This window comes from Dermochelys coriacea, chromosome 14 (assembly GCF_009764565.3).
Source record: "Dermochelys coriacea isolate rDerCor1 chromosome 14, rDerCor1.pri.v4, whole genome shotgun sequence".
In the NCBI taxonomy this organism is placed as follows: domain Eukaryota; kingdom Metazoa; phylum Chordata; order Testudines; family Dermochelyidae; genus Dermochelys; species Dermochelys coriacea.
Genome location: NC_050081.1, coordinates 37,564,755 through 37,589,997, shown reverse-complemented (window position 1 = coordinate 37,589,997; position 25,243 = coordinate 37,564,755). Strand labels below are relative to the sequence as shown.

The following is a 25,243-nucleotide window of genomic DNA, read 5'->3' as shown; positions in this document are numbered from 1 at the left end:
AGGGGAGGGAACAGCCAGTCACAGAAAAATATGAGTCACCCATATGTGACTGTGCAGAATTTGAGCAGTGTTGTTGTGGCCATGTCAGTCCAAGGATATTCACGGTGGGTGAGATATCTTTTACTGGACCAACTTCTGCTGGGGAGAGAAACAAGCTTTCGAGCCTGTCTATTCCAAGCCCTGCTGCTGGGTGAGTTGGGGGGGGGGGGGGGTAAATTGCTTTCCCCTCCCCTGTGCCTCAGTTTCCCCATCTGTGAAATGGCACTAATGATTTTTGTAAAGTGCTAGGTGATCTACTTTATGAAAAGCGCCAGATACAAGCTAGGTATTATTAATTATTATTATTATTATTATTAAAGATTGTGAGGTGTTCAGATAATCTGATAAGGGGAACCCTATGGCTAGAGCCTATTAATCTGGGGGGAAGACCAGAAAAATCTGATGTCCACTGGTGTAAGTAAGGGGAAACTGAGGCCCACACAGGGCCATTTTCCATGCGACAGGCTGCTGCCTACATATATCGTAGGCAGCCCCTTTAACATGCCATGCTGTCTTGGAGCACAGCTCCAAGATTTTTCTGTGGGCCTCCTGTTGGCATGCTGGATCCCTCCCCACACAGAGCCCCCTGCTAGAATTGTGTTCCCCACCTTCTTCACTGGACCCAGCCCACTCAAAAATAGGGTGCAGTGGGCAGGGAGACACTGATCAGAGTGAAGACCAAAGGCAGTGGGAACCCTGCCTACCGCCACCGCTCCTACAGTTGGTCTTCCATATGCACCATGCCATCAAGGGGGACAATGGGTGTTTTTTAAAACCCCGCAGAGGTCTCTGTGTGAGGACGGAAGGGCCAGCTGCTAGCAGCCCAGCAGAGCTCTGTGCTAGATTGTTTTAGGGGTTCCCCCTGGACTCCCTGCTCTTCACAGCAGGGTTCAGGCACCTGCTGTTACAATCCGTCTGTGGCCTTCTGGAGCAGGCTCTCTGCAAACTCAGGCAGACCTCACTGTGTCAGTTAGGGGCATTTTTGGACACCAATCTTTGCAACCCTGAGGAGGAAGCTGGGGGGAGGGGGGAGGAATGCACAAAGAACCTGCCATGATGGTGAGAAGGGGAGAGAGTGATATGAGGGAGGGGGACATGTCGGGGACAGAGAGCTCCTGGCATGGAGGGACACACAGATGGGGGTAGGAATAGGGATGAACAGAGGCCCTGGCAATGGGAGGGGGTGACACAGAGCTGATATCATTGGAGAGAGGATTGTGAGGGTGGCACACAGAGCCTTTGGGCTGGAGGGAGAAAGGGGAACCCTGGTCTAGGGTCATGAGGATCTGGGGGGCACACAGAGCCTTTGGGCTGGGGGGAGAAAGGGGAACCCCCGGTCTAGGGACATGAGGATCTGGGGGGCACACAGAGCCTTTGGGCTGGGGGGAGAAAGGGGAACCCCCGGTCTAGGGGCATGGGGATCTGGGGGGCACATAGAGCCTTTGGGCTGGGGGGACAAAGGGGAACCCCCGGTCTAGGGGCATGAGGATCTGGGGGGCACACAGAGCCTTTGGGCTGGGGGGAGAAAGGGGAACCCCCGGGCTAGGGGCATGGGGATCTGGGGGGCACACAGAGCCTTTGGGCTGGGGGGAGAAAGGGGAACCCCCGGTCTAGGGGCATGGGGATCTGGGGGGCACACAGAGTCTTTGGGCTGGGGGGAGAAAGGGGAACACTGGTCTAGGGACATGAGGATCTGGGGGGCACACAGAGCCTTTGGGCTGGGGGGAGAAAGGGGAACCCTGGTCTAGGGACATAGAGCCTTTGGGCTGGGGGGAGAAAGGGGAACACCTGGTCTAGGGGCATGAGGATCTGGGGGGCACACAGAGCCTTTGGGCTGGGGGGAGAAAGGGGAACCCTGGTCTAGGGACATGAGGATCTGGGGGGCACACAGAGCCTTTGGGCTGGGGGGAGAAAGGGGAACACCCGGTCTAGGGGCATGAGGATCTGGGGGGCACACAGAGCCGTTGGGCTGGGGGGAGAAAGGGGAACCCTGGTCTAGGGACATAGAGCCTTTGGGGGGGGGGGAGAAAGGGAAACCCCTGGTCTAGGGGCATGAGGATCTGGGGGGCACACAGAGCCTTTGGGCTGGAGGGAGAAAGGGGAACCCCTGGTCTAGGGGCATGGGGATCTGGGGGGCACACAGAGCCTTTGGGCTGGGGGGAGGAAGGGGAACCCACGGTCTAGGGGCATGGGGATCTGGGGGGCACACAGAGCCTTCGGGCTGGGGGGAGAAAGGGGAACCCCCGGTCTAGGGGCATGGGGATCTGGGGGGCACACAGAGCCTTTGGGCTGGGGGGAGAAAGGGGAACCCCTGGTCTAGGGGCATGGGGATCTGGGGGGCACACAGAGCCTTTGGGCTGGGGGGAGAAAGGGGAACCCTGGTCTAGGGACATGAGGATCTGGGGGGCACACAGAGCCTTTGGGCTGGGGGGAGAAAGGGGAACCCTGGTCTAGGGACATAGAGCCTTTGGGCTGGGGGGAGAAAGGGGAACCCCTGGTCTAGGGGCATGAGGATCTGGGGGGCACACAGAGCCTTTGGGCTGGGGGGAGAAAGGGGAACCCCTGGTCTAGGGGCATGGGGATCTGGGGGCACACAGAGCCTTTGGGCTGGGGGGAGAAAGGGGAACCCTGGTCTAGGGACATGAGGATCTGGGGGGCACACAGAGCCTTTGGGCTGGGGGGAGAAAGGGGAACACCCGGTCTAGGGGCATGAGGATCTGGGGGGCACACAGAGCCTTTGGGCTGGGGGGAGGAAGGGGAACCCACGGTCTAGGGACATAGAGCCTTTGGGCTGGGGGGAGAAAGGGGAACCCCTGGTCTAGGGGCATGGGGATCTGGGGGGCACACAGAGCCTTTGGGCTGGGGGGAGGAAGGGGAACACCCGGTCTAGGGACATAGAGCCTTTGGGCTGGGGGGAGAAAGGGAAACCCCTGGTCTAGGGGCATGAGGATCTGGGGGGCACACAGAGCCTTTGGGCTGGGGGGAGAAAGGGGAACCCCTGGTCTAGGGGCATGGGGATCTGGGGGGCACACAGAGCCTTTGGGCTGGGGGGAGGAAGGGGAACCCACGGTCTAGGGGCATGGGGATCTGGGGGGCACACAGAGCCTTTGGGCTGGGGGGAGAAAGGGGAACCCCTGGTCTAGGGGCATGGGGATCTGGGGGGCACACAGAGCCTTTGGGCTGGGGGGAGGAAGGGGAACCCCAGTCTAGGGGCATGGGGATCTGGGGGGCACACAGAGCCTTTGGGCTGGGGGAGAAGGGGAACCCCTGGTCTAGGGGCATGGGGATCTGGGGGCACACAGAGCCTTTGGGCTGGGGGAGAAAGGGGACCCTGGTCTAGGGACATAGAGCCTTTGGGCTGGGGGGAGAAAGGGGAACCCCTGGTCTAGGGGCATGAGGATCTGGGGGGCACAAAGAGCCTTTGGGCTGGGGGGAGAAAGGGGAACCCCCGGTCTAGGGGCATGGGGATCTGGGGGGCACGCAGAGCCCCTGGCATGAGGCAGGGAGGGGCAGTTGCAGGTGGGGTCTGTGCAACAGAGGGGGATGCTGGAGGAATGGAGGATTCAAGGGCCTTTGTGGTGGGCAAGGAGCTGGACACAAGCTAAGCGGCTGATCCCCCCGAGGAGCAAATCAAGCCGACGCTGGGGGTGGGTGGGTGCGCGGGGGGGGCTCGGCTAGAAAAGATTCTAGTTTGAGACCAGGGGAGACGCTTCCGGCCTTGGGCGGCAGGGAGTGAACCGGGCTCTGTGCAAAGGAGGGGAAGGGAAGTGGGCGCAGCGGGGGTGTTTACATCGCAGCCGGATCAAGTCTCTGGCTGCTGCCGTTTCGTTTTCGGTTCTATCAACCCCCTGGGCCGCTCCTGCCTCATCCTGTCCTGGGGGTGAGTTTCTTGCATTAGTTTTCTGATGCAACCCCACGGTTTGCTGTCTTGGTGCGCAGCTGCACTGGAGTGAGGGTGTATGGGGGGCGGTGGGGGGGCGAGAAGCTTCCCCTCTGCTGCCTTGGGGGGGACGTCTGCAGCCGTGACTGTCGTGTTTACTTTTGCACGGAGTTGGGACAGTGGATTTGGGGGCCCTTTGCGTGGCGCGGGGCTGGCACGAGTGGGGGGGCGCTGTTACAGGCTGGACCCCACGCTTGTGAGGGTGGAAAACTGCACGTCGCCGCCCAGATGATCGTTTCCCCCTCGGGATGGTCTCCCCGTGGAATAACTTTACTCTGGCACCGGATTAGCTCCGGATTAGCTGCTCCCTGTGTGAACGCTTGGCATTCGCATTGGAGCAGTAGCATCGGAATCAACTTTCAAGGCAAGGCAAGGCCTTCCCCCTTCCTCCTCCCCCAAATGAGCAACTCCTGGGTTCACTTGACTGCTTTCTTCCTTGCCTCTCCTCTGTACTGGCTGCTGGGGACCAGGAGGGGTCGCTCTCCCCTTGCAGTGAGTGTCAGCACCATGCTAGGGGGCGCTGTGCTTCAGGGAGCGGGGCTGGGGGCTCAGTAGGGGGCGCTGTCCCCTGGCAGTCAGCGCTGACCCCAGTGCCCCAGTGCGGCACTAGGGGGCGCTGTGCTACAAGGAGCAGGATGGGGGCTCAGTAGGGGGCGCTGTCCCCTGGCAGTCAGCGCTGACCCCAATGCCCCAGTGCGGCACTAGGGGGCGCTGTGCTACAAGGAGCAGGATGGGGGCTCAGTAGGGGGCGCTGTCCCCTGGCAGTCAGCGCTGACCCCAGTGCCCCAGTGCGGCACTAGGGGGCGCTGTGCTACAAGGAGCAGGATGGGGGCTCAGTAGGGGGCGCTGTCCCCTGGCAGTCAGCGCTGACCCCAATGCCCCAGTGCGGCGCTAGGGGGCGCTGTGCTACAAGGAGCAGGATGGGGGCTCAGTAGGGGGCGCTGTCCCCTGGCAGTCAGCGCTGACCCCAATGCCCCAGTGCGGCACTAGGGGCGCTGTGCTACAAGGAGCAGGATGGGGGCTCAGTAGGGGGCGCTGTCCCCTGGCAGTCAGCGCTGACCCCAGTGCCCCAGTGCGGCACTAGGGGGCGCTGTGCTACAAGGAACAGGATGAGGGCTCAGTAGGGGGCGCTGTCCCCTGGCAGTCAGCACTGACCCCAGTGCACCAGTGCGGCGCTAGGGGGCGCTGTGCTACAAGGAGCAGGATGGGGGCTCAGTAGGGGGCGCTGTCCCCTGGCAGTCAGCGCTGACCCCAGTGCCCCAGTGCGGCGCTAGGGGGCGCTGTGCTACAAGGAGCAGGATGGGGGCTCAGTAGGGGGCGCTGTCCCCTGGCAGTCAGCACTGACCCCAGTGCACCAGTGCAGCGCAAGGGGGGCCCTGTGCTACAAGGAGTGGAGCTGGGGGGCTCAGTAGGGGGCGTTCTCCCGTGGCAGTCAGCGCTGGCCCCAGTGCAGGACTAGGAGGGGCGCTGTGCTACGAGGAGTGGGATGGGGGCTCAGTAGGGGGCGCTCTCCTCCGGCAGTCCGTGCTGACCCCAGTGAAGCGCTAGGGGAGCTCGAGTGAAGGTGCTGCTGAAGGTGCCATCTTTAAGCTGCACCCCTGTAACTCATGTAACCCCATTGAGGTTCAGAGAGCCTGGCCCCTTTTACAACCTTGTCCTGAGGCCGCCGAAGGGCTGGTTGTTCTGGGATGGGGAAAGGGGGAGCGACAGGGTGCGCGTGTGTGGAGCTCCAGACAAGAGAGCTACAAGCGAGCAGGCCCTCACGTAGCAAAGCAGCCGAGAACCTGCCCAAAGCCCGGAAGGGACAGAGCGGCTGACCGGGGACACCCCAGGACAGGAGCCACAAGGAGCGCCGTGCCAGGGAGAAATCGCCCTTGAAGGACAAACCGGAGCTGGACCCAGAATCCCTGCTGCCCAGAGCTGTGTGGGACCATGAGTGCTGAAGCATGTGACCTTGCATTGGGAATAAGGAGGGAGGCTGTTAGCTAGTTAAGTGGGGAGGTGGTTGCTCTGTGCGGCTTTGCAGAGAGCTGCAGAAGAGGGCACCGGAGGCGTTTGTTGGGGTCTGGGGAAAGGTCACTGCCACCGAAGGTGACTGGGAGCACCCAAGACTCACCACTGGACTGGAACCTCGCCCGGATCTCCTGAACTCTCAGTAGACACATTGCTCGGTGCCTGCCCTTTCAGACCGCTGGTACCATGGGCCTGTGGGGCCTTGTGTTGGCTATAACCCTGTTTTTTCTCTATTCATCCCTCTGTAAATAAATATTTCCCTTTCCTGTAGTCATTGGACTGCTCTGGATGTGTGGTGTGTTTGTTCCAGGGGGTGTGAAACAGCTGCCCACGGGGTGGAAAGGAGTTTCCCTGCTGCATTCCTGGAAGCGCCTGTTCTTGGCCGGAGCTGCCTGCACAGTGGACTCCATCTTGGCCACGAGGATGCCATAGTTACACTAAATGGACTTTAAAAATCGATATAGTTATGCTGAGGCAAATACCTAATGTAGATGCCAGGGTCACTGGAAGGGGAGGCCCAGGGGCCATGCCCCCCTCCCCCTTTTTACTGGCTGTAAGCATAGGTGCAGACTCCGTGGGTGCTCTGGGGCTGGGGCACCCATGTGGAAAAATTAGTGGGTGCTCTGCACCCACCAGCAGCCAAGCTCCTCTAACCCCCCACCCCACCTCACTCCTCCCCCCACCCCGAGCGCGCCGCATCCTTGCTCCTCCGCCTACCTCCCAGCACTTCCCGCCGCCAAACAGCTGTTTGGTGGCACTTAGGACGTTCCAGGAGAGAGGAGTGGGGACGTGGCGTGCTCAGGGGAGGGGGAGGAGGCGGGGCAGGCGCGGGGAATTTGGGGAAGGGGTGGAATAGGGGCGGGGCGAGGGTGGTGCGGGGGTGGGGTCGAGCACCCACTGGGGATAGTGGAAGTCGCTGCCTATGGCTGTAAAAGCAAGCAACGGGGGAGGGGCAGAAGAGCGGGCATGTTCTTGGGGAGACGAGATGATGCAGGAGCAAGGCCTCAGGGGAAGGGGTGGGGTGGGGGCGGGGTCTCGGGGGAAGGGGAGGGGTCTCAGTGGGAATGTGCAGCGTGGGGGCAGAATCTTGGGAAAGGGCGGGGCTTCCATGAGAATAGGCGTGTCAGGGCGGGGGCTCAGGGAGAAGGGGTGGTGTGGGGGCGGGGCCACAGTTCCGGAGCCTGTGGCCCCCTCACTTTTAGCACGTTTCTGCTGCTCCTGGCCCTTCAATGGTTTGTCTTCCTTCAATTGGTTTAAATCTACATCTGCATTAGGAATTTACACTAGTATAATTAGAAGATGAGTGTTAAAACTGAGTTAGTTACACGGCCACAACTTTTGTGATACAGACAGGCCCACAGATTAGCAATCAGCACATTCCGCTTGTTAGCAAGCTGCTGGTTGATGCCTGAAAGTTGCCATTATCCGGTGCTCTCGGAAAAGCAAGAAGTCAGGGTTGTGGGGCTGTCGCCAGGAAAGGAATGGCTATGATGTGATTTCTCTGGCTCCAGCCCTGCAAACCTGCTTGCAAGCAGGGGTTTTCCCTGGAGAGTGGACATGCTAGGGATTTTTTTTTTCTAAGCTGTCAAGCCGATTGTCAATAGCCAGACCTGTTACCTTTATAGTCAACTGGACAGTATTGGTTCTAGGCAAAATGTAGTGAGGGTTGCTATTAAGCAGCATCTACTGTATATACATCTCTGGTTGCGTGTGGTTGCTTTTTCTGTGTCACTTTCCTGAAGAGGAGGGGACATTTCAGCTAAATTTCCACATGGGAACTGGGTTCCTGGAAAATCCCCCTTTAGTTGCACTTTGGACAGGGGCAGTTCTCTTCTTTTCTAGTTGTGGTGGGTGAATAAATCCTTGTGTGTAATCTCTGTCTGTCCATTTTACTTTCTAAATCCTTTGGAGTCCGGTGGCGGGGAGGTGGTCCAGGTTTCTAAGAAAATGTGAGGTCGTTCGTTACACTGTTAACGCCTCTGGATGTGCGGGCCGGGCTGGGGAAGGAACTAAGGGTACAGACAAACAGCCAACCCTTGAAAATTGGGGCTGTTTCTGTCTCTTGATTTCAGTTTGGTCCAGTAGCTGCCAAGGGGAGAGAATCCGGCGCTGGGATCTCTGCGGTTGATTGCTGCCTCCAGACTGGACCCAATTGCAGCTAGAGAGGAACTGGTCAGAGCCCAGCGCCCACACCCCAGCGTTCATCGGTCTCGGTGAGAGAGGAGAGGTGACAAAAAGCGTGGATGCCATGGATTCGGAGCAGCCGCTCAATGGAAAACAAGGTAATTAACGCTTGACTGAGTAGGAACAGCCTGGAGGCTACATCTATACTGAGGGTGTCCAGATGCCTGGTTTTCGACTGGAAAATCCAGTTGAGAAGGGGACCTGACAACGTCTGGTCAGATCTACTGACCGGCCAAGCAAAGTCCGGTTACTGCTGGTGGAGGAGGCAGGGAGGTGCCGGGTCATCACCCGTGCCAGGCCCTACTCAGCTGGGGTCGCCTCCTACCTGCATTGGGTGGCTGCAGCTCCCAGACCAGGCTCTGCAGGCGAGTTCCTCCCGAACCAGGAAGGGGGAATATGCAGCAAGCAAGGGGGGAGGAGGGAAAGAGGAGCACATGGGGGCGGGGCCTCAGGGGAAGAGGCGGGACTTTGAGCGAAGAGTTGGGGCGGGGTGCGGCCTCAGGGGGAAGAGGCGGGCTGGGGGGAAGGTCCTGGCACACCTGTTAGAGTGTCTGTTTCTTAAATATTACAAAATTGGCAACCCTACCTATATTGCCTTCTGGCAGTTGGCATCAAGAGTCCCGGGTCACAAGCTCCTACACGCAGGCCCCCTGGTTCATATGCGCAGCTGGTGTTTTCCAAGCACAGACATGAGACGATGGTTGTATGGCGGGAGCGCTCACGTTTTGTTGCCTGGTGTAACCCAGATCTGTTTGGTGTGGTGCAGTGTCCCCCGTCTAGTGGCACCTAGATCAACTAGAGATCAATGAGTCTGCTACAGTCTTAGCTAAGAACCATATGACTTTTAATTCACGCAGTAGAGGCTCATGCACTAAGCTTCAGTGGTCCCAGGTTCGATCCCGCCCGCCGACAGACCGTGTTACACTTGGATAGTGTTCATATGACTGCATGGGTTTGTTCTTTCTCTCTCTGCTTTATGCTAAGGACAACTGAGTCAAGTTTTCCATCGCTGCGCCTGTTTCACTCAGAACCCCACAGTGGGCATTGCCGAGACTATGTGTGCCGGGGGGGGAGGGGAACTGGATTGCTTGTTTATGCAAAAACAGGTTTCTGTAGACATACAGTAAATGCACACCTGCTCCTGTGGCTTCTTCCACCAGGGCCTCTGAAATGCTTCCATCAAGAACATTTTGACATTGGTTAAGCCTTCCGTTCCATGACTGAAGGGATTGCAAAGAAACCGTTAATTTCTGCCCAGAACAGTTTTCATTGAACGGACACAGTCGTTTATTCAAACAGTACAACAGCACCCTCCATCCAGGGGTCTTTGCACCCCCTACAAACAGTCAGAAATAATGCTGACCACCCACATGGTGAGGTAGGGATCGTCCCCACCTTACCAAAAATGGGGAAACTGAGGACCTGGAGAGGTGAGGAGGAAAACTTTTAAAGCTTTCTCACTTTCAAAACAAAGTTTGAAGACTTAGGAGCCTAAATGTCATTGATTCCCCCCCTCCCCCGATGAAATTTAGGCTCCTCCGTATCAAAATGAAGTTGCTTTTTTCAAAGGGGTTTAAATTCCTAGAGCACTTGGAGTCAGTGTTTCAAAGGCAAGTAAGTGATTTGCCAAAGGTGATATGTAGTCTGTGGCGGAGTCGGGCTCAGATTGCTTGACTCTCAGTCCTATTTTTGACTAGTCTAGACTGATAAAGAGTGACCAGTGCAGTCCCAAAACGGTGAGCTGGCTCATCTGCTTTCTGAGGATCCTGTGGCTGTGGGAGAAGGGAAGGAAAATGCTTTTTTTTGCTGAAGTTTTGGTGGCTTAATTATTTTGGCTGGATGGAACTAACTTGAGAAATAGTCAGATGAGGCACCTTAGGAAAGCTAAAAGGAAACAGTGCAGAAGGAAAGTCTTGTGGCTAATGCACAAGACTCGGAGTCATGCATCTGCTGCTGGCTCATTGTGATCCAGGGCAAGCCGCCCCTCTCTCTGCCTCGGTTTCCCCATCGGTGAAGTGGTGGCAATGACACCAGTATGCAAATAAGCTCCGTGATGGCAGAGGGCTGCGAGCATTGGAGGGAAGGAGCTGTGGAAGTGCAAAGTCACTTGGGATTTCTCCAGAGTTTTCCGCTGCCTTCCATGAACCTAGGGTTGCCAACTCTTGACTGAAGCTATTCCCCCCCAACATGATGTAATGTTATTTTTTTTTCAACTATCCTATTAAAATCTCCCTGATTGCTTCAGTAGTCAGCGGGAGATTGATGCTCATTCTAGGAGACTCCAGGCCAATCCTCGAGGGTTGGCAACCCTACGTGAACCTGGTTCTTTGTATTAAACGTGGAAGCACAGACCTTTGTGTGTCAGACTGCGAGGGGCGCCATACCGGGGCACTTTCTCAGCAGCATTAATACTTTACCATCTGTTCTCCACCTGGGAAGCCAGTTGTCCTGGCGATGGGCCAGCTAATGGGATGCTACCCGGCTTCTGGCAACATAAATGCCATCTGGTGCCATGAACGGGTTTTGTTCTCTTTCAGGTGACCTGCCTCACCTCAAACACAGGAAACTAGTTGGGTGGAAAGTCCTGCTGATTGTCGGTGTTGCACTCGCAATCATTGTTATGATTGTTGCTGTTCCCATGATATTTTTGCCCGGTGAGTTGTCGGCCTTCACTGCTGTCATAAATAGAAAGGAAAGAATAACAACCTTTATGTATGCAGTAACATCGAGTCCCTCCTGGCCAGAGGTACAGAATCACTTACCTGTAAGGGGTTAATCATTTCCATTAACCTAATTGGCACCTGACCAGAAGGACCAATGGGGAAAGAAGATACTTTCAAATCTGGGCGGTGTGGGGGGGGTTATGGAGGTTTTTGTTTGTGCTCTTTTGTTGTGTGCCCTCTCGGACAGAGAGAGGGACCAGGGCAGGAAAAAAACATCTCCTAAAAAGATCCTGAAATGATATATCTAAAATCACAGAAATTTTAAGTAATAGCAAGGAAATGCGTTAGAGTATCTTTTGTTTTAGCTTGTGAATTTTCCCTATGATGAGAGGGAGGTTTATTCCTGTTTTGTAACTTTGAAGTTGAGCCTAGAGGGGAATTCTCTGTGTTTTAAATCTTTTTATTACCCTGTAAAATCACCTTCCATCCTGATTTTTACAGAGGTGCTTCTTTATTTATTTATTTTTTTAAAAAATAAATTCTTCTTCTTTTAAGAACCTGATCGGTTTTAGTGTCCTAAAAACCCAAGGGTCTGGTCTGTGCTCACCTTGTTAACCTATTGGTTGGTATATTATTCTCAAGCCTCCGCAGGAAAGGGGGTGAAGGGTCTTGGGGGGGATATTTTGGGGGGGATAGGGCTCCAAGTGGCCCCTCCCTGAAAGTTTGTTTAAATTACTTGGTGATGGCAGCAATACCATCCAAGGACAGGGAAAGGAATTTGTGCCTTGGGGAAGTTTTTTTCCTAAGCTGGTGGAATATAAGCTTAGGGGGTCTTTCATGTTGATCCCCACATCTGTACCCCAGAGTTCAGAGTGGGGAGGGAACCCTGACAACTGCCCATTCCCCAGCCACAGTTTCTCTCCTTGGTGACATGAGGTGGGGAGGCATGTGAGGTCATATGCCCCCCCCTCAAATTTCTGTCGGGGTGTACGGATGAGAGGGACATGCCTGCGAAAGGCACCAGCAGCAAGCGCTCCCACTGAGCCCCACTCAGTGGCACCCAGAGCAGGGAAGTGAGACGGGACTGGCAGCCCAGGGTACGGGGAAGCCGGGTAACTCGCATCCTTCCTCACCAGCCGGCAGCTGCAGTTACCAAGTCTGTTTTGGCTTGAAATTACATGTACGCGATGCTTCCGGCAACCGTCTCTGCTGGTCCCTTTGATTACCCCCCGCAATACTTTCACAGAGAAGCTAGCTTAAAACAGCCCTTCTGGCTGAAAGTGTTTCCCTAGCTCGTGGGGACAGTCCCTCCACGGGAAGGCTTAGGAGACTCCTGGGATCGGATTTTAAAATGCTCCAGGCCAGATGTTCAGGATCCAATGTGCCGAGCCCTTTTGAAAATCCAGCGGCTTCTTTTGGTGTGTCAGTGGGAGCTGAGTGCTTGTGCAGATCTGGCCCTGAAAGCTTCTGAAACATCCAGCAGCTGCGCAGAAGGGCTGCCGGAAGAGGACGCTGGCAACTGTGCTAGACCAGAGGAGTCAGCCCTGAGCAAACAACCAAAGCACCTTTAAACCGACAAATCTGGGCTTGCACCTGGTACATGACCCATTTCAATGTTAATTGATTTGTCGGCATGGAAAGGTGCTACCCACGATACACAAGGTGGCATGTTTGTCAGCTTCCTCCAGCTTCCTCCCTTGAATTTAGAAAAAGCAAAATCTCTTATCACTGTTACTTTCTTAACTTCAGTGAAATCTCCACCCGAATCCAAGCTGCTTCATGTCTCCACCCCAGCCCAGCTAAATGCAAAACGCCCTACTGCCTGCTGCCCGGATGGCTGGGTCGGGTTTCGAGGGAAATGCTATTATTTCTCTGATACCGAGGGGATCTGGGACTCCAGCCAGAGCCTCTGCTCTTCACTCAATGCCTCCCTGGCTGAGATCAACACCCAGAAAGACCTGGTAAGGAAAAACAAAAAGTAAAACTGATATAGGCACCAAGGAGCGTGTTTGGTATGATCTTGTCCCAGGGTTCCTTCTAGTGCTCTTGTGAGGGGAAAAATCAGCTGGAACAAAAGCTCTGGCAGCTGAACCCTCAACTGAGATAGATACAAATATTCATATATTTTAAAAAAATCCAGCCGTCTTAATTAGAACATTAGAATGGCCATACTGGGTCAGACCAATGGTGCATCTAGCCTAGTATCGTGTTTCAGATGGTGGCCCTTACCAGAGCTTCAGGGGTAGGGTTCAGAACAGAGAATTTCTGGAGTGACCCACCTCTGTCTTCCACTTCCAGCTTCTGGCAATTAGAGGTTTAGAGCCTGGGGTTGCGTCCCTGACCAACTTGGCTAATAGCCATTGATGGGACTTCTCTAGTTCTTAATGGTGATTTGCAAAGGGTTTTCAGATAAATCTGGACTTGGGTCCCAATAAATCTTACTCCATCTCTGAGGACACTAGACGGGGAATGCTGTGAGTTACTACTGAGAATTCTTTCTCAGGTGTCTGGCGGGTGGGTCTTGCCCACTTGTTCAGGGTCTAAATAATCATCATCTATTGGGTCAGGCAGGAATTTTCCTTGTGGGTCAGATTGGCAGAGACCCTGCAGGTCTTCTTGCCTTCCTCTGCAGCATGGGACATTTGCATGTTTAAACTAGAGTAAATGATTCTCTGTAACGTGAAGTCTTTAAATTATGATTTGAGGACTTCATTAACTCAGCCAGAGATTATGGGTCTATTACAGGAGTGCCTGGGCGAGGTTCAATGGACTGTGATGTGCCAGAGTTCAGACTAGATAACCATGAGGGTTTCTTCTGGCCTTAAAGTCCGAGTCTTGCAGACAAGTGATACCCGCCCCAGTCCTCCCACCAGATACCCGCACCAGTCCTCCCACCAGATACCTGCCACCGTGCCCAACAGTGTAAACATGTTAGCTGGATGTCGCTATAAAAACATTTAGCAGCAAATTGTTAACTTGAGTTCGACATCACTAGGTTTCAGAGTTAACATGGGTGGAGCTGAAGTGTGTGGTTCATAGCTAATGTTTGAGACTCTCTGTAGATTCAGGGACCATCTACACTAGGAAATGGATTTGTTTCAGGCAACAGGTCCCCTTGAAGCGGTGACTGAAAATAGCTTAACGGTTTCAACAGCATTAGACTATAATGAATAAGGTGCTTTTTTTTTAAAAGAACTTTATTATGCGATATAAAGGCGTCTCTGAGTCTGGATTGGCCTGAAGCGAGTATCGGCGCAGACCTGGCAATGGGTGAATGGCGAACAGTTCAACAATCGTGAGTCCTTTTCTAGCTAGTCACTTTGTTGGGTTCCAATGGGAAAAGGGCTGAATTCAGGCAGATAAAAACATTAGTATTCCCAAAACACTGATTACTTTTCTCCTTTGTGACATTTCCCCAGGTTTGGGGCTCATCCCCCATTGCTGACCTAGCAGATCAGTGGGCTGCATGCCTTTTCCCAGGCTCCAACTCTCTAAGCGCGAGTAGGTGGAAATAAAAGACCCAGGTATTTTCTGAAAAGTTCAGTGGGGATTTAAGCCCAGATTTTAAAGGTAGTTCAGCATTGCCCAGCATTGCGAAGCCGAAATAACTTAGGAACATGAGTCACTTTCAGAAGTGATTTAGGCTCAGAGGCGGATTAAGGTTTTATGGGGCCCTGGGCCAGATCAAGTGGAGGCCCCTCCCCATCCCTTCCACCTGCAGTCCCGCCCGGCCCTGCCAGCGCTCTTGCTGGGGAAATGAGGTCAGGGTGGGGGGGCTTGCTTCGCTCCACCCGCCTGGCGCTCCAGCTAGGGAGTGGGGGGAAGCCCCCACACCCTGACCCTGCTCCCCAGCAGGAACGTTGGGCAGGGCACAGGGGTACCCCAATTTGCAGGGACCCCTAGGCAAGGGCCTCATTGGCCCAGTGGCTAATCTGCCACTGTATAGGCTCCTAAGTCACTTGGGCCTCGCAGTGCTGAGCAGAGGAGCAGAGCCTAAATAACTTTCTGGAGCTTAGCCCTTCCTCCTCCTCCCTAGCAAAAAACAGTAGGAAGAGAGTCTCCAGTGCCCATGCTGAGTTAATGCCAGTGGCTGCTGATAAGGAATCTGGCAGGACAATCCCTGAGGTCGTAGCTATGCTGCAGAAATAACCACGCTTGTGACCCAGCTACGTTAAAAGGTGTCTTGCATTGCCAGTGTGGACAAAAGATAGTTTCTTAACCCTACTGGAGATGAACGTTTTAGTCTCTTCCTCCCCACCCCTCTTGCCAGGAAGAGTTCGAGTGGAATGAGTGATGCAGGAAGGGGGCGATCCTGAGGGGTTTCACTGGATGGGCCCGTCCGACGGGGCACGTGCCTGGCCCCTGCCCAACTCTAATCACCAGGGCGTCTCTGTCGCAGGTTTATGGTAAGAGGAGAAGGCGACTGCGCGTACCTGAGTGATGACTTTGCCACTTCGTCGTGGTGCTCCACGAAGCGCTACTGGATCTGCAGCAAACCGAACAGGATGCGAAAAGAGGACTCGATGCCAGGGGACTGAAGGGCGAAGCCTGGGGAAACGCCTCCGGCCCAGCTGCCTGACACTCCAAAAATCACTCAGAAGATCCTTGATAGAGCTTGACAGTTTATTTTTTTTAATATGCCTCTCTTCTAATTTTCTCTGTGTTGTGGCCCCTGTATAACCTTCCTGGTTGTGTATTAAGACCTGGTCTACACTTAAAGCTTAAAACTCACTCCTGAATGCTGTAGTTAGGCCAACGTAAACCCCAGTGTAGACGCAGCTAAGTTGCCCTCGCTACAGTCACTTGGGAAGGCAGAGTTCTTACAGTGATGGAAAACCCTCTTCTCCCGTGGTAAGAGGTGTCTATGCTCAGGGGCTATGCCAGCGTAGTCTGCCGTCATGTCCCCATATTGTAGATACGGATAAAACCCCTTTCCAGCTTCCACTGCTGCTGTCTGTCGGGTATGTCTACACTGCAATGAGAGTACATGGGGGTTACACTAGCCACCCAAGTCTTTACCCAGGGCTCCAGCCTGCACGGCTGCGGCATCATTGCTCCAGTGCTACCTAGATTAAAATTAGCTTGTTTACATCTACATTAATTGCAGCCAAACCCTGTGCTTGCAATGTAGACGTACCCGCAGCTCTGCTGTGCCAGCTGGGCGGGGAGGCAGCACAATTGAAACAATCTTAAATAGCAACAGGGTAAGAAAATCCACAGCAAGCAGAGATGTGAAACGCAACGTCCTCCCAAGGGAAGAAAGCTGCAGCAAGACACAAGCAGCCAGGCTGTGAGTTTTGTTCGGCGGTTGCAGAACCAGGCTCCATTCGCTCATGCTGTCTCCCGACACTGAGCAACAAAGTTGTAAGTTAAGGCTAATTGGGACCAGGATCTGAACTCACCAAAGGGCCCTTTGTTGATACTCATTCAGAGCTGCCTCCTGCATAGGGTCGACTGGGGTGTGTTGTCTCCCAGATCAAAATGTAGTTGCTACATCTTTGATGGAGAGTCTTTGTTGTGGAACCAAGAAGATAATTAAGGAGGGCCAGAAATGAGAGGCAGGTTCAAATGGAGATTGAAATGTCTGTATGTTTGAGAGTGTTAGGGCCTTGCTGGGCTTATTGAGACTGTAAAGGGAAGGCCAGGCATGCGTGCCAGAAGTCGATAACTAGCTAGGTGAGCTAGCAGAACAGGTATAGAGGCACCTGTGAAGAGGCTGTGGAGATGCCTATGAGCGGCGTTTGCCCTTGTGAGAAGGCAGCCAGTTGTGTACTCTGTAGTAGCAATGCATCACCATTGCATTCCAGCGACAAGAATTTGCATACAAACTCATAGGCAGAGCAGACACCTTTTATTTTAATTGAGGCCTCTTTACGAGTTCCAGGCCGAGAAGCTGAGGTATGTAGAACCCTTGCGCTTGCGCTTGACTCTCACCAGGATCAAGTTTTTAGTCAGTGAGCAAAACAAACCTCAAAATCCGATTCAGGGTAAGCAGCTGGGTTTCCTGACTTTGCTAAAGAAACTTTGAACTTTCTAGTGTAGACTTAGCCTAAGCGCTGCCGCGGGAGCACTCCCGCAGCAGTGCTTTGATGTGCGAGTGTGGTCGCGCGCCGGTAGAGAGCTCTCCCAGCGCTCCTGGTAATCCACCTCCACGAGGGAAATAGCTTTGAGCGCTGGAAGCACGGCTCCCGGCACTCTGAGCCTGTCCACACTGGCGCTTTAAAGCCCTCAAACTTGCTGCATTCGGGGGGGAGGGGGGGGTTCACACCCCTGAGCCAGCAAGTTAGAGCGCTTTATTTTGCTAGCGTAGACATGGCCTTAGATAAGTACAAAGGTCAACGTGGTCAAACCCTAAGATGTAGAGTCTTTAGATGCTGCAAGGTTCATTTTTAAATGTTGCTTAAGAGTTTAATTCCCCTTGGACTCCTTTGCAAGCCAAGTTACAAGTACTTTTGTGGAGGACAAGATGTATATTTTCCCCTAGTTTGGGTATTTTCTAGCTGCATCATCTGTTCAAACTATGGGAGGCTGAATTTAAATAATTGAAATGTGGAAAGTCTCACAACTAATGAAAATTAATCGGGTGATGCCATGGAGTGTTCACCTATTTAGCGATTTGCTGTTCACTCCTTTTGTTTTATAAAGTTTGATACGACTTTGTCAGTCCTATAAGCTAACTGTAGAAAAAAAAGCACCTTATTTTTCCTTCTGTTGTAATTTGCTCATAGTCATTGCTCATAAAGTTTAAGGCTAGAAGGTACGTCTTGTTTTGTTTAATCTGTCTCCCCTCCTTCTCACTTAGAGACAACTGAATATTTTCTAATGAAAAGTTTGTCAGAAAATAGGTTTTAGTTGAACATTAATGGATGAAACTTCATTTTCAGTGAGTTCATATTTTAGGTTTTCTGAAGTTTTTTTTCCTTTTAATTTATTATCAAAACCATTTCAGGGGGAAGCCCAACTTTTCCAGAACTTTGTAAATGTCTTGAACTGTGGAGTTTTTTTTCATTCTTCTCTCCACTTTCTGGCTACCTTCCAACCTTTGCCAGGCGGAAACCAGTAAGAGAATTTCTGAAAGTAATACTTTGTGTTCAATTGACATTTCAAAGTGAAAGAGTTCCTTAAAAAAACTAAGGAGTACTTGTGGCACCTTAGAGACTAACAAATTTATTTGAGCATAAGATTTCGTGAGCTACAGTGCATCCGATGAAGTGAGCTGTAGCTCACGAAAGCTTATGCTCAAATAAATTTGTTAGTCTCTAAGGTGCCACAAGTCCTCCTTTTCTTTTTGCGAATACAGACTGACACGGCTGCTACTCTGAAACGTTAAAAACTACCCCCTTCACAGACCCATACAAACCCTTTCTCACTCACTGTCTCCAAAGTGGAAGAAATTGGGAATGAATAAAAACATGTAAGTGGGGAAAGAAGTTTTGCACTTAAATTGTTCCATTAGGATGTTTTAAAATGTTTGAAAGGGGATTTTTTTTTTCCAGTGAAAACTTTTGTAAGGCAAAATGCTGCTTTTCCAACTAGCTCTACTCTTTATTGTTGTTGGTCTCCTTTTATGTATTGGTTTATTATTATTTGTGGATTTGAGCCTAGCTGGGTGGCTCTTCCAGGTGATCCCAGTATGGAAATCCCACTGCAAGCATTAAAATAAGGGGGAAGCTAATATACTAATCAGCGATACAAACTCAGTACAGGGTTTATTGTACAGATTTAATGTGCCTAGCTCTATGACTACTTGCACTTGTAATTAAAATAATTATTCAACACTCAGATGCCTGTGTGCAAGAAGATCTATCCTCTGTCATACTTTCACATCTGCGCCTGCGAAGTGCAGCTCTGCAAGGATTCCATTCGTACTTGTGTTTGCATGCACAGAAGTTCATTCTGTGCGTGCACATGCCCCATGGGGGGCATTGTTTCTCTTGTGTATTTCTAAAGCGTCCCAGCACTGACAGAGTGGAGGGTGGCATTTTTGCAGGCCTTCCACCTTTGAGAACTTTACCCAAAGCCCGAACCTTAGTCCTGTGTTTCCCTTAATCAAATAGGGGATCCGTTAATGCCATTTATATCAGGACAGCTTTCCTCTGGCAAATACACTTAACATCATCAATGCACATTTCACTATGAATTTGATTCTCCTTCCACATCCGACATCCAGAGCATGGGGTTGCATCCCTGACCATCCTGGCTAATAGCCATGGATGGACCTATCTTCCATGAACTTATCTAGTTCTTTTGAACTCAGTTATACTTTTGGCCTTCACAACATCCTTTGGCAAGGAGTTCCACTGGTTGACTGTTTGCTGTGTGAAAAAATACTTCATTTTGTTGGTTTAAAATCTGCTGCCTATTAATTTCATTGGGAGAGCTCTGGTTCTTATGTGAAAGGGTAAATAACGCTTCTTCATTGACTTTCTCCACACTGCTTATGATCTTCCAGACTTCCATCATCTCCCATCTTAGTTGTCTCTTTTCCAGCCCCAAGTTTTTTACCCTCTGCTCATATGGCAGCTGTTTCACACCCTTCATCAGATTGATCATATCTGCATTAACACCCACTGCTGCCCGCCACACTGAGAATGTCACAGGGCAACTGAGATAAAGCCAGCTTCCTGTGGGTCAGCCTTTGCTGATGTGTGTGAAGCCTGTTTTCCATCTGCTCACCTTCGAGCCAGAGCTGATTGGCCAGTGTTCTCTGGCTGCTTAACTCTGGGTGCAGCCCACCCTTCCTGTGTAAAGAACAGCTGGTGGGGGAAAGACAGTGCTGCAGTTTTCTGCCTGGATGTAGGCCCCAGCTCAGTCTGTCTGCAATGGGGTTTGCTCCCTTGCTTGGGAGACTCCAACAATGGGATCCACAGAGAGATGTGCTGATGTCGGCTGATCATCTGGCAGCCATGCACAGAAGCTAGATACCCTGATCCACCAGTCCCAGGGCTTTCTGTCTCCTCTCTCCACCAGCTTCCTGGCAGCCCAGCTTCCCCAGATGTGGGTATAATAGAAACACACGACTGATCTGGGACCATCCCCATCCCCAGTGTGACCCTACTGAGGTTGGCAGCGTGGTGCAAAGGATTAAAGCATCAACGGAGCTAATTAATTGATCGATAGATTTACGCCAGAGGTTATTTGAATCCCAGCAATGTGACAAGTGTGATCCTGATTTCCTAGCCTCTGGGGATTGCACTGGGTCACAAGAGGTAGGAAAAGGGCTAATGAAGGCCCAGTCAGCCCAAAGGGAAACAGCTGGAGGGAGACACTTAAAAGGAAGAGCCCTGCTCACCTGCAGGCAGAGAGAGCAGATCTGAAGATGAACTCGATCTCCCAGAGAAGAGGTTAAATTTCTGTTGCTTCATGCTGGCTTTGGGCGTGGAGTGCCCCAGAAAGGGGAGAAGTTCAGTAAGTGGCCCAGCTAGAGAGCGAGGTCTCTGCAACCCAGATAGTGGTGGAGGATGCGGGGGGGGAGAAGCCCAGCTGGGCTGCTGAGGCTGAGGGGCTCACAAGGGGGTACTCTAGTAAGGACATGCTCCAACACAAACTGCATTTGGTCCTGGCATGAGCGCGTGAGACTCCCCATAGCGGGAATGGCAGCGGGGCATGCTCGTGCTCGGGCAGCCCTGGGCTTCTAATGCTGGGGATGGAGGGTGTGAACTGAGTTTAAGTCACTGTACACCCCGCTGTTAGGACTTGCTTTCCAATAGCAGCCAGAGAAGACTCACAGACTAAAAGCGTGTAATATTGACACTTAGTGGCCAGGAGACATTTGCTCTCCCTCTGCTAAATGGTGATGAAAGATATTGGGCGTTAGGGCACTAGCCCAGCAAGGCTAGTCCAATATTCTGCCCTCGGGGAGAGGGGTGGGTGGGAAGGGAGGCGGGGGTTGCTGAGCGAACCTAGGGGAGAGGTTTGCATTTGAGACCGCAGAGAGTTAAAGCCAATGCTCACTCCACAGCGAGTTGGAGCTTCTGAAGAAACCAGGAAGGTTCACCATGGGTTAAAAAAAATTCAGACAGCTGTGATTTATTATTACATGTGTTGCAGTCGCACCAAGTCTTCAGCAGAGATCAGTGCACCCCCGGTGCAAAGAAAAATGAGACACACTCTCTTGGCTTCATAGCTTACAACCTACAGAGATCAGAGGGTAGCCGTGTTAGTCTGGATCTGTAAAAGCAGCAAAGAGTCCTGTGGCACCTTATAGACTAACAGACATATTGGAGCATAAGCATGCATGCATCCGAGGAAGTGGGTATTCACCCACGAAAGTTTTGCTCCAATACGTCTGTTAGTCCATAAGGTGCCACAGGACTCTTTGCCAATCTACATAGAAACTTTCACAGACAAGAGGGACAGGGGAAAGAGGCATAGAGATAAATACAATAATAACCACTTTAAAACAAAATCACATTTACGTATGATTAAGGCTACAATTCTGGCATGGGTATTTTTAATAAAAGTCACAGACAGGATGCAGGCAATAAATGATGGATGTCCAAACCCTACTACCTGGGGTTGAATTACTGGAATGTTCAAGAAGTCGTGGAGGGCTCATAAAAAAAATAAATATCACAGCATCTGTGACCTCCATCGCAGACTCGTAGCCTTACTTATGATGGCAAATATTACAAGGGAACATACAGGTCCAGTCAGGGCCCCATAGTGATGGGGGACATGCATACACAGTCTCTGCCCCAAGGTGCTTATAATCTACACAGAGGAGTATCTCGTTTTAAAGATGGGGAATCCAACCCGAATGGCTGGATCTAGGTGCCTGGTTATAGGACCGGCTACCACAGATTTGGGAGAAGGAAGAGAAGAGGGACAATTGCAATAGGCTGGATTGTAAACCAAACCCAGACGGATCCCCCCACACGCAGGATGGAAGAGTAAGAGATGTTAAGAGTAACAAGAAGGGTTTCTTCAGGTATGTTAGCAACAAGAAGAAAGTCAAGGAAAGTGTGGGCCCCTTACTGAATGGGGGAGGCAACCTAGTGACAGAGGATGTGGAAAAAGCTAATGTACTCAATGCTTTTTTTGCCTCTGTCTTCACGAACAAGGTCAGCTCCCAGACTGCTACACTGGGCGGCACAGCATGGGGAGCAGGTGACCAGCCCTCTGTGGAGAAAGAAGTGCTTCGGGACTGTTTAGAAAAGCTGGATGAGCACAAGTCCATGGGGCCGGATGCGCTGCATCCGAGAGTGCTAAAGGAGTTGGCGGATGTGATTGCAGAACCATTGACCATTATCTTTGAAAACTCCTGGCGATCAGGGGAAGTCCCAGACCACTGGAAAAAGGCTAATGTAGTGCCCAGTTTTAAAAAAGGGAAGAAGGACGATCCTGGGAACTAAGGCCAGTCAGCCTCACCTCAGTCCCTGGAAAAAACATGGAGCTGGTCCTCAAGGAATCAATTCTGAAGCACTTAGAGGAGAGGAAAGTGATCAGGAACAGTCAGTATGGATTCACCAAAGGGCAAGTCATGCCTGACTAATCTAATTGCCTTCTATGACGAGATAACTGGCTCTGTGGATGAGGGGAAAGCAGCAGATGTGTTGTTCCTTGATTTTAGCAAAGCTTTTGATACCATCTCCCACAGTATTCTTGCCAGCAAGTTAAAGAAGTATGGGCTGGATGAATGGACTATAGGGTGGATAGAAAGTTGGCTAGGTTGTCGGGCTCAAAGGGTAGTGATCAATGGCTCCATGTCTAGTTGGCAGCCAGTATCAAGTGGAGTGCCCGAAGGGTCAGTCCTCGGGCTGGTTTTGTTCAATATCTTCATAAATGATCTGGAGGATGGTGGGGATTGCACCCTCAGCAAGTTTGCAGATGACACTAAACTGGGAAGAGAGGTAGATACGCTGGAGGATAGGGATAGGATACAGAGGGACCTAGACAAATTAGAGGATTGGGCCAAAAAAAATCTGATGAGGTTAAACAAGGACAAGTGCAGAGTCCTGCACTTAGGACAGAAGAATCCCATGCACCGCTACAGACTAGGGACCGAATGGCTAGGCAGCAGTTCTGCAGAAAAGGACCTAGGGGTTACAGTGGATGAGAAGCTGGATATGAGTCAACAATGTGCCATTATTGCCAAGAAGGCCAATGGCATTTTGGGATGTATAAGTAGGGGCATTGCCAGCAGCTCAAGGGACGTGATCGTTCCCTTCTATTCCACATTGGTGAGGCCTCATCTGGAGTACTGTGTCCAATTTTGGGCCCCATACTACAAGAAGGATGTGGAAAAATTGGAATACGTCCAGCGGAGGGCAATAAAAATGATTAGGGGACTGGAACACATGACTTATGGGAAGAGGCTGAGGAAACTGGGATTATTTAGTCTGCAGAAGAGAAGAATGAGGGGGGATTTGATAGCTGCTTTCAACTACCTGAAAGGGGGCTCCAAAGAGGCTGGATCTAGACTGTTCTCAGTGGTAGCAGATGACAGAACAAGGAGTAATGGTCTCAAGATGTAGTGGGGGAGATTTAGGTTGGATTTTAGGAAAAACTTTTTCACTAGGAGGGTGGTGAAGCACTGGAATGCGTTACCTAGGGAGGTGTTGGAATCTCCTTCCTTAGAAGTTTTTAAGGTCAGGCTTGACAAAGTCCTGGCTGGGATGATTTAGCTGAGGATTGGTCCTGCTTTGAGCAGGGGGTTGGACTAGATACCTCCTGAGGTCCATTCCGACACTGATATTCTATGAAGAGAACCAGGCTTTGGAGACCAGGAGGCTGTTCAGAGGGACACTGGACTAGCTTGAAATAGAGACAAATCATTAGAGCCCTGAGCGGATACAAACATTTGGATCCGCATCATAATTAACTTATCTGACCCACAATACGCCTTGTATAGGTATCCGCACCAGCGCCCAATCTCCCTGTCAAAGACTTGCACGGATAGAAAAATCCAGATCCACAGCTGATCCTCAAAGATAGTAAACAACCCTGCCACATCTGGGATATCCAGCGGATTGTCCCTGGATTTGCAGGGCTGGACAGATCATCACACACTAGCTTCTCTAAAACCCCCCTCTCCAAAAGTGGCCAAGGACAGGTGAAACTGACACACGTGCTCAAAGGAAAAGGCAAAATGAGTCAGAGAAACCATGTTGGCGGGGGCGGGAGGGATAGAGAGCAGCTACCTTTCAGTTTTCTCATTTTCAGGGTGATTTGCAGCTGTATGAGCTCGCAGCCGTGTAAACACCAGGCCACATAAGTAACTTTGCTCACTTGGGTCCCGATCTTCTGATCAGCTGTGCAGAGCTGGGCTCCCAGCAGACACCAATGTCCCTAAAAGCGATCTGGCTGCCCTCTGGGGGTAGTTCCACACCACAGGGGCTTCCTGAATCCAACCCACGCTGGGGCAGCGTTTTTCAGACCAAGATGGTTTTCCAGGTCATCTGTGTCTCCCCCTCCTGCCCTAGCCCACCTCACGCACAGAGCCAGGGACAGAACCCAGGAGTCCTGATTCCCAGTACCCCCTGCAGCTCCAAAAGCAGAAGTTTTCTTCTAGTTCCAGTCCTCACTAAGAAGCTGCTTTGCTGGCCAGCAAGGAAGCACCCGTGCAAGCTGGTGGAACTGAATAAGAAATCCTGTGTTTAGAGATCGCCTTTCACTGAGGCTTAGAGGCCAAGGAAACGCCTGGGGGATGTATTATCAAAGACAGCAGCACCTGCACCCCCTAGGAGCTCTGAGACTCATTCCCCCACCTCGCCCCCCAACCCTGCACTGTTTTTGCGTCTCCTCCTGAACACAGACCAGCCATTCTGTAGGGCAAGGCCCTCTCAAGGCACTGCTACAAAGGAAGTTCACAACTTATCTGCTTGAAGACCCCCCCCCCCTTTCTGTGCAGCATCCCCTGCAGATCAGCCATCTCCCCCTCTCTGAGCACGAGGAGTGCTCTGAACTCCCCATATTCCAAGCCAGGCAACACAAGCCCCTAGAGAGGGCTTTAGATGACCAAAAGCCCGTGATTTAGTCTAGAAAACGAGTGGTGATTGGCTGTCATTAGTATACCATCCCCTGACTGGACACAGGGTAGGGCCATTGTATTGAGTAGCAGAGAACAGCGTGTAGCAAACTAACAGGTTTCAGAGTAGCAGCCGTGTTAGTCTGTATCTGCAAAAAGAAAAGGAGGACTTGTGGCACCTTAGAGACTAACAAATTTATTTGAGCATAAGCTTTCGTGAGCTACAGCTCACTTCATCGGATGCATTCGGTGGAAACTAACAGTGCTCAGCATAACGCGCAGGAAACCACAGGTCTGGGAGAGGCCCAGCTGGTCTCTTATGTATTTAGACAGCTGCTGTGTATTCCCTCCCAAACCTTGGGATTAAAAAAGCAGTAGCTCTGTTGGAGTCAATGGGCCAGATCCCCGGATGAAACCACTACTCTAACCATTAGA

General features: G+C 51.9%; 2 protein-coding genes across 2 annotated transcripts in view; one reads left to right on the top strand and one right to left on the bottom strand.

Annotated features, from left to right (window-relative positions):
- Window positions 1–24,785, bottom strand: part of LOC122456618 — a 33,286-nt gene extending 8,501 nt beyond the window's left edge. The window contains exons 1-2 of the mRNA XM_043497117.1: window positions 24,671–24,785; window positions 4,433–4,438 (exon numbers count right to left, since the gene is read on the bottom strand). The gene's annotated coding sequence lies outside the window, so the exon portion shown is untranslated. The remainder of the gene's footprint in view (window positions 1–4,432; window positions 4,439–24,670) is intronic.
- Window positions 34–15,571, top strand: LOC119842548 (C-type lectin domain family 2 member B-like). The gene is given in 7 exon segments (XM_038370839.2): window positions 34–190; window positions 8,065–8,274; window positions 10,714–10,830; window positions 12,589–12,800; window positions 14,033–14,063; window positions 14,066–14,138; window positions 15,239–15,571. Coding segments are annotated over 6 exon segments (606 nt in total). The 5' UTR covers window positions 34–190; window positions 8,065–8,240; the 3' UTR covers window positions 15,378–15,571.
- Window positions 24,786–25,243: the final 458 nt, after the last annotated feature.